This window comes from Camellia sinensis, chromosome 2 (genome assembly GCF_055761805.1).
Source record: "Camellia sinensis isolate YWXY chromosome 2, ASM5576180v1, whole genome shotgun sequence".
NCBI classification, from domain to species: domain Eukaryota; kingdom Viridiplantae; phylum Streptophyta; class Magnoliopsida; order Ericales; family Theaceae; genus Camellia; species Camellia sinensis.
The window spans coordinates 181,931,354-181,943,053 of NC_138962.1; the positions used below are offsets into that span (position 1 = coordinate 181,931,354).

The window sequence follows — 11,700 nt, forward strand, 5'->3', positions numbered from 1 at the left end:
GTTCATCTAAAACAAACTCATTGTTGTCTATGTAGGATGATTGATGTTGAATGGCATTTTTAACTTCAAAATGTTTTTACCCAACCCCCTCAAAAAAAAAAAAAAAACTTCAAAATTTTTGAATTTGTTAAAGTTTGGCTCCATATTAGTTCTTGCTTACTACTTTGTTTTGTTGGTTGAATATAGAACTCGTTTTAAAAATGATATATTATTGATTTATGTATCTTGTTGTATATGTTTCTGTCTATTACAAATGGTTCCTTATATAGATGTAGGTGTAGTGGGTATATAGATGTAGGTGTAGTGGGTTAGGTTTAGTGGAGTAGGTGAGGTGGTAGTGGTGTAGTGGGTTAGGTTTAGTGGAGTAGGTGAGGTGGTAGTGGTGGTAGGTTTATTGATAAATTTTAACAGCCCCCCGCAAACTCAAGGGGGATAGGAACTAACCAACTTGAGTTTGGAGAGAGTAACAAAACAAGAAAATACATAAAAATAAAAGAGGATAGGAGACATTGTATGGTCGTGTCAGACCGTTGGTGAAGACACTAGATGGTGGTGTCAGACCGTTGTAGAGGACACTGTATGGGGGTGTCATAACGTTGTAGAGGACACTGTATGGTGGTGTCATAACGGTGTAGAGGACACTGGATGGCGGTGTCAGACCGATGTAGAAGACAGTTTATGGGGTCATGTCGGACCGTTGTAGCAGACAATGCTGTGACAGTTGTTGTGACAGTTTACGGAGTCTTGTTGGACCCTTGTAGAAACTAACCGGAATCAATGTCGGGACAGTTTACAGAGTCTTGTCGGACCCTTGAAGGAGCTAACCGGAATCAATGTCGGGACAGTTTACAGAGTCTTGTCGGACCCTTAAAAAGTCGCACCCTCAAAAGGTGTGCCCAATCTATCAAAAGGCGTGCCATCAAAAGGCGTGCCCAATCCATAAAAAAGTGTGCCGGACATGATGGCGAGGCACGTGAGCGCCTTGGCTTGCGCGCCCGTTTTGTCGTCTGTCGGCAAGTGGCGCGCGATGCGCGGATCGGCCCTGGCTATTTAAACCAAGGTTGAGGCGAAGGCTGTGCATACCAGTCTGAAACCTCTGAAACTAACCCTTCTCGAAAAAAAAAACTCTTGCCTCTTCGGAGAGAGAAACTGTGGAATACTCTGTAACCAACCCGTCTCTGAAACACTCAGCAACATGGCCTCTTCTTCCCGTCCAGCTACCCAGAACATGGCCTCCTCTTCCCGGGGGCTGCTCACGCTCTTTCCAGAACTGAACGAGTCCACAAGAGAAATAACTAGTGCGGTGGCCAGTGAACCGCATCCAAACACCTCTGGTTTTGCTCCGTTGAACTTTCCGATGCGGTCGGTGGAGCAAAAAATGGCGGTGCAAACTGATATTGAGGCCAATCAGTATACTCTGAAGTCATGCGTGGAAACCATGACTGCGGTCACAAATTTGTCGCACCGGCTGCAGAGCAGGACAAATGAGGTGCAACAGTTAAACTCCCAGCTGGCTCTGCTCCAACGCATGTATAAGGATGCGCGAGCAGAGATAAGTGTGCTAAAGGCAGAAAATAAGGAGCTGAAGCGGAAGGCCACCGTGATGTTCCGATTCGGAGGTCCGCCATATGCTGCAGTGGAGGAGTATGGGGGAGTGAACGTGCTCGGTGGACAAGGAAACACGGAGGCAGCACCGTCAAGGACCGCCCAGGACGGAGGCAAGAAGAAAAGACCGGCGGAATAGGCGAAGAAGTGAGGTCGGTTGGTGGCCGACTGCAGAAAAGAAAACAAAGCTGTTTTTTTTTTTTTTTTTTTTGTGTGTGTGTGTGTGTGTGTAAAATGGTAATCGGGGGTGATCCCTGAGATGAATAAAATATGGTTTGGTGTTGGAGTGCAAATCTTGATCACACGGATTTGTGAAAAACAGCAAAGGTATTTGGAATGTTTTTTTTTTTTTTTTTTTTTTTTTTTTTTTTTTTTAATAAAAAAAATAATAATAAGATATGAAAGGAAAGCATGTGCGCTGCAGATAAAAGATATGAAGGTGGGGAGACATACACTTGCGTTTACTTAAAGACAAAATGTAGTGGAAGGGAATAATAAAATAAAAAGAAAGGAAAGGAGAGAGTTTAAAGGGAGAGAAAAGCAGTGTGTCGGATTGAGAGAGTGGGCGTAAAGTGAGAGAGAGAGAAGTGAATAAGAAAATAAAAGAAAACATCACTAAACACTCAAAAAAATAAAAAATAAAAAGAAAGGAAAAGAGAGAGAAGTGCCTCCATCATCCGATGTTCTGTTCAAAAGTGGGACGGTTAGTGGGAAATATGAGTGGAGTGATTATTGGATATAATAAGAATAATAATAATAAGAAAAAAAAAAGAAAAAAGTTAGACCACGTGGGTCATGTCGCCAATGTAATACTGCGTCAAAAATCGTGCGTTGCAGCTTTGCCAGTTGCAGATAGCAAAACTTCATCACCTCCGGGATGAGCATCCATGAATGGAGTGACAGCATACACCTTGCCAGCTATAAGTAGCCAGCAATCTTTGGTTTGGTTGTGCGTAGCGACCACGTCAAACAGGTGAACTTGCGGATCTGAAAAAAAAACTTGTGAGGAGGGTGAAGGAGGAAAGATGCGAAAGAGATCTGGAGCGCTGAGATAGATGAAGGCGGAGCTGATGTTGTGCTGGTTGCTGGTGACTAACTTGCTGGTGGCGACGGGCCCTTGGTTGCTCTGTTTTAGTACAAAGACATGAGTAAAGAAGAGGTTTTGAAGATCCAGACTTGGAAAATCTTGTAGAAAATTGATGGGGTTTACAAAACCCATATAGACTCAGACCTTGGCAAGGTCATTGTGTCGGGAAATGTAGACCCAAACACGCTGATCAAGAAGCTAAGCAAGAGCGGCAAACATGCTGAGCTTTGGGGTGCTCCAAAGGCCAATAACCAGAAGAACATGCAAATTGACAATGGCAAAGGTGGGTCCCAGAAGGGTCAGAAGGGGGAGATTCTTGTTGGAAGAAGAAGAAGAAGGAAAGAGGGGAGTGAGAGCATGTGTAGAGAATAAGCGGAATAGGTTGAGGTCCGGCGGGCGGCCAAGGCGAGGCTGCCACCCGCCGGTGAAGCGGAATTACTAGGTTCTCAACCTTGCTCTGATACCATGTTAAAAATGATATATTATTGATTTATGTATCTTGTTGTATATGTTTCTGTCTATTACAAATGGTTCCTTATATAGATGTAGGTGTAGTGGGTATATAGATGTAGGTGTAGTGGGTTAGGTTTAGTGGAGTAGGTGAGGTGGTAGTGGTGTAGTGGGTTAGGTTTAGTGGAGTAGGTGAGGTGGTAGTGGTGGTAGGTTTATTGATAAATTTTAACACATCCATAACCATGATGTGTTGTGTGCCTTATTTGAGTATCAAATGTTTTGATGTTTTCGCATGAGGTAGCAAATATCTAAGTGAATATGGATGATGCGAAACTTTTGATGGGTGATATCTGCCAGAATTCTGGATTCTTTCAACTTGAACCAGGTCCAAACAAGAAGGCCATTAGATTTGCCTTTGCAAGATGAGGATTACACTGAGGACATAAAAGAAGTGCAGGCTTTTCTTGATAAGGTAAAGTTAAAGTTTTGTTAACTACTATGTTTTCCTGATTCATCTCCCTTTCTTCTTCGGTACTCTAATTTGTAATGAACTTGGTTATATTATGTAGTTGTGGTTCAACTTGGATTGTTTTGGGTTTGATATCACATAATGGACAGCCGAGGGTGAGTGGGTTGGGTGTGGAGACCTCTGGGAAGTTTGATTGGCTCTTAGGTGGTGTGAAACCAGTGAAGGTGGATAGGGTGAGAGCTATTGGTTAAGTTGGTCTTTTGAGGAGAGAGAGAGTGTGGTTGCGAAGGAAAACCGAAGCCTTTAGGCTGGTTGGAGGAGAAGGATTTCTTTGTGCATGCATGTAGATGAAAATTGAGGAGATCTACTATTTATAGGAGGGTCTGGTCTTTGAGGATAGCTAACCTAAGCATGCTAGGGTCATGTGCCCGAGTATCAACAAAGGGACAAGTTGCTTCCTCTTCATGGCCCCACATTCGTGGAGGTAATAGTCACTACTGATAGTGGTGGTGATATCCTCAGTCAGAGGCCTCAAGGGTAGTTTATCTATGTGTCTTTGTCTTAGAAAATATTTTTTAGTGGAAATTTCTCTCTTTCTAAAACCAGTCAAGGTTCAATTCCCACTAAAGAGTGCCTTGACAGACCCTCAACTCTAGCCACCAAGTCACATATCCTTGAAGGTCTCATGTGAGGGATATAAAGTCGCTTGTTTGCCCTATAACCATGGCACTAACCTTGAGGGCTCCTTTGGTCTTGCTCCTAACATGTGTTGGCTTGAGAGCTTCAAGGTGCCTTTCGGAGATAATCTTGAAAATAAGGAACTGAGGTATAGGAGGGATACGCTTGGGTGGAGGGTTGCTGAATTAAGTTGAACGTGCTGAGTGTGTCATCATGAGCGGGAGAGGATATGTGTTCGAGCAAAGATTCAATGAGGAAATGCAGTGTGTGTGTTTGGGTGAGTGAACTAGGAGGCCCCTCTGAGTAACATTGGAAGTAGGGGACTGAGGAATAGGAGGAACATGCTTGATTGGAGAGTTGCTCGACCTAGCTAATGGTACTAATGTCATCACTGGTGGGAGAGGCAACACAATGGATTGAAGATTCGCATGGATGAGTGGACTAGACTTGATGCTAAGGGATCACGTATGTTAGACTTAGCTGGCGTGGCTCAACCTCGGAGGGAAGCACCAAGACAAGTGGAGATGGCTTATTGGTGTATGTGTCACCCCACGAGGGTAACACATGGTTCATGGGGAAAATGACATGGTGATCATATGGCGTTGACTTGACTTGCCATGGTTGAGATTTGGACAAATGTACCCATAGAGGCTTAGTGTCCTATTAGATCTACAACCAAAACCGTAGATGTTGTATGCAAAAAGTGAAAGGAACCTAGCTACAGCCTACCACCCATTGCATCAATCTTAAGAATTTAGCTAACTTGGGACATGCAGTAATGACAATTAGCATTGTTTGGATAGTCAACTGTTTTTAGTTTTTGTTTTCTTTGTGATGTCAGGCCTGGTGGCCTTCTAGCAGCTTACCACTACATAAATGTTATCTACAGAAATGTTGTGAAACCAAGTCATGTATGATTTGCTCCATGTGGGGGACTTGTTTCACTTGATCATGATGAACAATTAAGAGACAATCAAACTTAGCCACAAGGCAAGTTGCAATTTTTTTATCATGACCCAAAAGACAATAAAAATTGCATCTTTCTACTTTTGAACTGTAAATTTATTAATTTGGCCTTTTGGTGCCCATATGAAAGTGAAATGATTTTACTTGGGCTCTTTTTAGGCTTTGAATGGACAAGTTGATTAGTATGCATACTATAATATCTTCACCTAAAGTCATAAAAAAATATTAGAATTGAGAACACAGTAGAAATATTTAGGCTCTATTTGGTTATGTTTTCAAAATGTGATTCTACACCGAGTTTTGAATATGATGTTTGGAACGTGTTTTGAAAACACGTTTCCAAAAATCTGCAGAGAAGTCTGTACCAGGCGTGAGTTTTGGAATTTTTTTTTACAAATTTTGCCTAACCGGTCGTCCCACCGGTTGACCGGCCGGTTGATTGGAATAGTGATTTTTTTTTTTTGCAATTGATATGTTAATTTTTGTATATTTGAAAAAAATATTTTTTGAATTTTTAAATTTTTTTTATGTGTTTTAAAATAATTTTGAGTTGTATGTTTGGTTATGAGTTGTAAATTTTTTTATCAAATATCAAATGTCACATCAACAATTGCCCATTCAATTCAAAACTCTTTACCAAACAATTTTTTCACACTCAAATCATAATTCCAAACCTCACAAACTCAAAATACAATTCATACTCTCAAATCATAATTACAAAACTCTACCAAACACAATCTTAATTTTTAATTATTTACTTTTCACAAAATATTTGTTTGCGATTCCTATTTTAGCCAGAACCTCGTGCACTGGGTCGCCCTTTTTCCTAATAACTGATGGTATTCTAATGAATTTGTTTTCAGACAAACTCAATGCAACTAGTCACATTTTTAGTCTTTTGACGTTAGGCACTCATCCTAACTAGAAAGATATTTTTTAATGTTGCTTCAAGTTGTCTAAATGTATTTTTCCTATCACAAAGACTGTGGCCTAGATCTTGGCAGGGACCAACTTGAATTTGTGTACATTAGGATAGAAGGCTTGAACTATTTATCCAAAAATAAAAAAATGAAAGGATAGAAGGCTTAAACAAGAAATACTACACATCTAATTTTTAGTGGTTTGATCACTAGATTTCATAGTTAGCATTTTGATCGTAATATGGATTGACTATAAGCTTGGTGGTGCATGTCCTTGCACAGGTGAAGAAGATTGTGAGACCAGGTTGTTCACAAGAAGTGTTGAATGTGGCTGTGAGTTCCATGTCCTCACTCGCCAGGATCCTCTCAGCGATGTCTTCTAAGCCAAAACCCCGTGCCTCACTTTGAACAAGTCTGCCATGTATATATACCTGCTGTGATGAGGGAAGACATGCCTGCATCATGTATGAAGCCTATCTTCGTAGCATCTTTACTTTAATTTCTTCTTCTTTTGTATTGTCAGTTTGGGGATTTGATTTGGGGCAGGGTAGATATTTATTACTACTATATATTTACTTCTGTGAATGCCCTTATTTTTAAGAATACATGGAAATGATGCAGTTTGACCAATTACAACGGAACTATGAATATGTCTTTTTGTAAGGCTGACTACTGGCAATATGAAATTGTAATATATGTGAAGCCTTAATGGTTGGAGTAGTGAAAGTTTAAAGGGAAAATTATCATTCAGGGGGTGTTTTGAAAAAATGTTACATATTGATGATAAGATTTATGATTTTAATTTTTAATATTTATAATCTTTACCACTTATTTGTAAATATTTTTTTTGACTACCATGTCAGTGTAATTCCCCAAGTTTAAATCAATTCAACTCCTATTCTTTTAATATTATCAATTTTACACTTAGACTATTCAATTTTGAGTCAATTTTACTCCCATCATCATCTGTTGCTGTCTATAATTAAATAGAAGTTGTTAATGTGGCACCGAAGCTTCATTTGAAATTTTATTTTACCTCCAAACTATTCTTCAAAATATCAATTAAATCCTTGAATATATATAAAAAAAAATGAAAATTAAATATCTAATAATAATTTTGTCGTTCAATATTGTTTTTTAAATCTCGGAGAAAGATATTTATCTCAGATTATGTGTGGTTTAAATTTTTACCCACACGATTTGTCAACGTATTACCAGTCGAGCAGTTTTGTTCAAATTAATCTGAGAGATAAGCTATCTACAATTGCTAGGAAAGAGTGAGAGAGTAGGCTCAAAATTTTGGGCTCTAGGGCTGATTCAAGATAATTTGAGACTTAAAAGCAAAAATTTTAAATGAGGAATATTTTTTAAATATTTTTTTTATAAATCTTATATTTAAAATTTATTTTTCTCGTTTTTTTAGATGAAAATTATTATTAGATATTTAAATTAAAATTTTTTATAAATATATTTAGGGGTCTAATTGATATTTTGAGAATAATTTGGGGGATAAAATAAAATTTCAATTGAAGTTTCAGTATCACGTCATCAATTTTCATTTGATTATAGTCGGCAACTAATGACGGAGGTAAATTGATTCAAAATCAAATAGTTTGTGTAAAACTAATATTATTAAAAGAATAAGGATTAAATTGGTTTTTAAATGATAATTTGGGGGTGCAAAGTGAAATTTTCTCTATAATTAATGACTTTTGAAATGTGAGATAAATGCATTTATTTGCTGTTATTTGAACACTATTGCTGTATGCTAAAGCTATGTGAAGTCACTATTTGAAATGTGAATGAATGAATTTCCCTTCTTCAAATGATATTAAGTTGTCTATGATTACTAAAAGTAAGATCTGCATTGTTTTGATTAATTTTTTTCCTCATAAAACAATCATAGGCTAAAATTGATCTGATTGTTAGGAAGGTTGATTCTGAAAGGTAGTTTAGATTTATGAATATAGCTAGTTGATTTTGGTTCAAATTTTACTATTTCTAGCTTACATAGAAAGTTGCTGATATACTCAACTTTAGTTCCAAAAGTTCATTTGAATCTTCCTTTCTTGGTGTCAAGTTTATTATGGAACTTTGCCTTGCAAAGAATTCTCCCCTTTTTTTGTCTTTTTTTGTCTTTTTTTTTTTGTTTTATAATTCGGTATTCGGTTAATTAAACTAACTAATCGATTAATACCAATTAAAGCTGAGAAAAAGTTTCGTATATATAGATTGACCACAAAAAATTATTTGTACCTAAAAAGTTTCAAACTTGAGACTTTGGAGGGAGTACAATGTTATTTTCTCAGATTTTGTCAACATCATCAAACTTTTACCTTCTTGTTATTGCTATATCTTGTAATTTTTCTCTGATTTCATCATTGTGATTTTTTTATTCTATCTTATGGTAGAAATTAAGTCATTTTAAAAGTAGCATATACACTACTGAGTAAGTCTATCAAAATATGATATTTTGATGCTTTATTAAAATGTGACATTAACACAATTGAAATATCACAATCTATTATAGATGTTCTTCTGAAAATTACTTGCGAGCCCTTGCCAAATCCAAATGCCAAAACTTTCTCATTATAGGTGGCTTGGTATGGTAGATGGAATTTTCTCTTCCATTGTTACTCCAATATGCAACAAACTAGCAAATTAACCCATCACATATTAATGTAAATAAAGCATAACTTTTAAATCATATTAAAAACATAAGTTATTATTATTTAACATGTAATGCATACACATGCAAACTATAAGCAGTTTAATATCAAGAACTGGTACAACTTGTTCTTTAAAAGATACATCTGCATACTACAAGCAAGTTCAATATAAAAAATAAAACAGTTTATTTTCTTAAATCAATTTATTACTTCTTCGACAATGAAACGACGATATTGATGAACTTGGATTTCTCTGAGCATAGATGATCAGCAACATGGTTTGCGAATTTTTTGAAAACATCGTCAACTATGAATTCTCCAAAATGACTAACCACCAAAGGTTCAGTAACCGCTCTTATTAAATTTGCAACATTTTTACCACTCCTATCCTTGTCAAACACAAAATGTTCATCATCATTGTTGTCATTAGCATCCCAATTGCACTCGGAAACTTCCAGCCTTTCAAGATTGAACGACCCCTCCTTTTCAATTATTGCTTTTACTTCATCCTTGTGTGGATAATAAAAAGGAAAATTGAATGAATCAATAGCTTCCTTCTGAACGAGTCCCTACGACCAATGAAATAGCTGCAGTTACTTTCAAATAGTTCTACAGAAAGGCAATGAGCATCGTAAATTTTAATTGGGATATACGAAGAGAAATGGATTAAATCTCAGGCACCAAGTCGAGCAGTGACTTTGTGAGCAATTCCCAGAGGATGCAACAATCTTTGTCAGTGGGATCTGCAATCCTCCTACCGAGAAACGTTAAAATCATAGGCCCGCCAACTACAATTTCCTCATAGCGCAAACTTAGAAATGTTGAGAAGTCCATTTGAAATTGCTTTAAATATGCTTCAAAAACTGTCAGTGGACTCGTCCTTGCCATATATATATTTCCCTTGTTCTCCAGTCTTTCAGGAACCTATCATTAATATAAAAAATAAAAATAAAAAATTACTTAACATGTCGTGTTGATTAATTAATTTTGTTGTGATGTCAACACCTCTCGCGCAATAAATAAAAATTAAAAAGTAAGATATGGTAACAATTTTATGAATATTTTGTTTGTTTGAATTTGGAGTTCAATAGTTAATTTAGTTTGATCATAAGCTAAGTTGATAAATGTTATTTCACTTTAGGACCCTTAATTTGATTTATACTTGATTTTTGTGTGCATATGTTTGATACCAGAAAAACAACACAAACCTGAGATAGCCAGTGAACACTATAAGACGAATGAACAAAGTGCAAGCTCTTTCTTGGGAAAATCCTACAATAAAAAGAACCAGGCACCCCTGATACGAAGCAAGTCCTGTGTAACTTTTCTTCTTTCTCTGTTTTGATCTTCTTATAGAATGTTGTTGAAGTCATTTTGGGGAAGATCATTTAAACATATTTCAATCTCTGGTGCTTTGCAATTGTTTTGTTGCATCAAATTATGAATGATGTTAATTATTTGAGAGATGACTAAGAATGTGTTTTGTCCTGAAGAGCAACCCAAATCTGCTATTTTTAGGTGTTTTGGGAAGGCATCATTGTTGTACACTTTCTTGAGGGTGTCTTCTAGAACTGGCCTCGCCATCAATATTGCTGTTTTCTGAATAAACATATGATTAAATTGTTTAGATGCCATAATAAATAAAAATGATGTATTATTCTTTTTAAGTAATGTTGATTTTGGTGTAAATTAAGGTTTTAGATGCAAAAAATAAGAGTTGAAATATCTTAATTTCCAAAAATGTCATTATTGTATTTTTAGCGACAAAATTAGACATTTAATAATGAATTACTATTTTTTTGGGACCAAAAATTTTGTTCAAAAAGTAAATCTTTTGGCACAAAATTATTTTATCTCTAAAACTATATTTATTAGCGACATTTTCATTTGTTGCTAAGGTCATTTTTTGCAACAAAATTTTCACTTGTAGAGATGAAAGAGTTTGGTCCGTAAAACACTTATATGATGTAGTGAAAGGTGATGCAAGGGTTTGCATCATAATTTTAAATAGTACTATCTGGACATATATCGGTATTGATTGCGGTGTCATATTATGAAGAGTATCAAACGATATGCATCTAAAATCAACTGTCGCGGTCAGGAGTTTTTAAAATTAACAGTCGCAAAAAAGTGCTTTATAGCAATTGAACTCACCATATCAGGTGTGAAACCTGATACGCTTTGGGAATTGACCGATACACATGTGATTTTCATTTCAACCAATATACCAGAATGTATCGGTGTTAGAATGAAAAAACTAGATATGTATTGACCAATACGGTACATGTTGATTGATATTTAAAAGGGATACTTACCAGTTAGTCCTACTAACTAGACTTATTTATCTATAGGTTTTGATTGATAAATTTATTACTGTAAATTTATTTATAAAAACAAAAGAGATTAATAAATTTATCATTTGATAAATTTATCCTATTTATAAAACAGAGAGAGAGAGAGAGAGAGACCTGAAGGGTTGAGTTATTGGCATAACTAGTTTCTCCATTGCCTGCATTCATGTGAAGAACATTTTGGACTTCCATGTTTGCTTTGTTTGCTTTGTTTGCCGCCCTTGCCCTTCTGGTCTATATATAGATGACCTGGGGGCAAATACGACTTTTTCAACTTGAGATGAAATAATTTGCTTTTGTCTTTTCATTAGCTTATAGTCTCATATATTTTTTTTTCTTTTTTATGCTGCATTAGTTTTTTGGAATTTTTAAGGAAAATATAATTTTCCTTATTTGATTCCCGTAAAAAAAAATAACGAAAAAATATGAATATTTTAGGGAGATTGACCAAAAAGTATTATATTTTGGACTTATAATTCATATAGTTCCATATTTTTTTTTT

The 11,700-nt window shown here is 36.1% G+C and overlaps 2 protein-coding genes across 9 annotated transcripts in view; one reads left to right on the forward strand and one right to left on the reverse strand.

Moving 5' to 3' along the window:
- Window positions 1-6,808, forward strand: part of LOC114321180 (pyrophosphate--fructose 6-phosphate 1-phosphotransferase subunit alpha-like) — a 42,043-nt gene extending 35,235 nt beyond the window's left edge. For 3 of the 8 annotated variants that reach the window (XR_014362164.1, XR_014362166.1, XR_014362163.1), the window contains 2 exons: window positions 3,443-3,617; window positions 6,461-6,808. Coding sequence is in view for 1 of the 8 variants with exons in the window: in XM_082916328.1 (XP_082772454.1) it covers window positions 3,503-3,617; window positions 6,461-6,586 (241 nt within the window). In the remaining 7 variants the exon portion in view is untranslated. The remainder of the gene's footprint in view (window positions 1-3,442; window positions 3,618-6,460) is intronic. The other 5 variants (XR_014362170.1, XM_082916328.1, XR_014362167.1 and 2 more) reach the window with 3 other exon arrangements.
- Window positions 6,809-9,053: 2,245 nt separating this feature from the next.
- LOC114306756 (S-adenosyl-L-methionine:benzoic acid/salicylic acid carboxyl methyltransferase 3) lies at window positions 9,054-11,495 on the reverse strand. The gene is given in 5 exon segments (XM_082913630.1): window positions 9,054-9,418; window positions 9,522-9,771; window positions 10,056-10,209; window positions 10,211-10,446; window positions 11,316-11,495. Coding segments are annotated over 5 exon segments (1,080 nt in total). The 5' UTR covers window positions 11,391-11,495.
- Window positions 11,496-11,700: the final 205 nt, after the last annotated feature.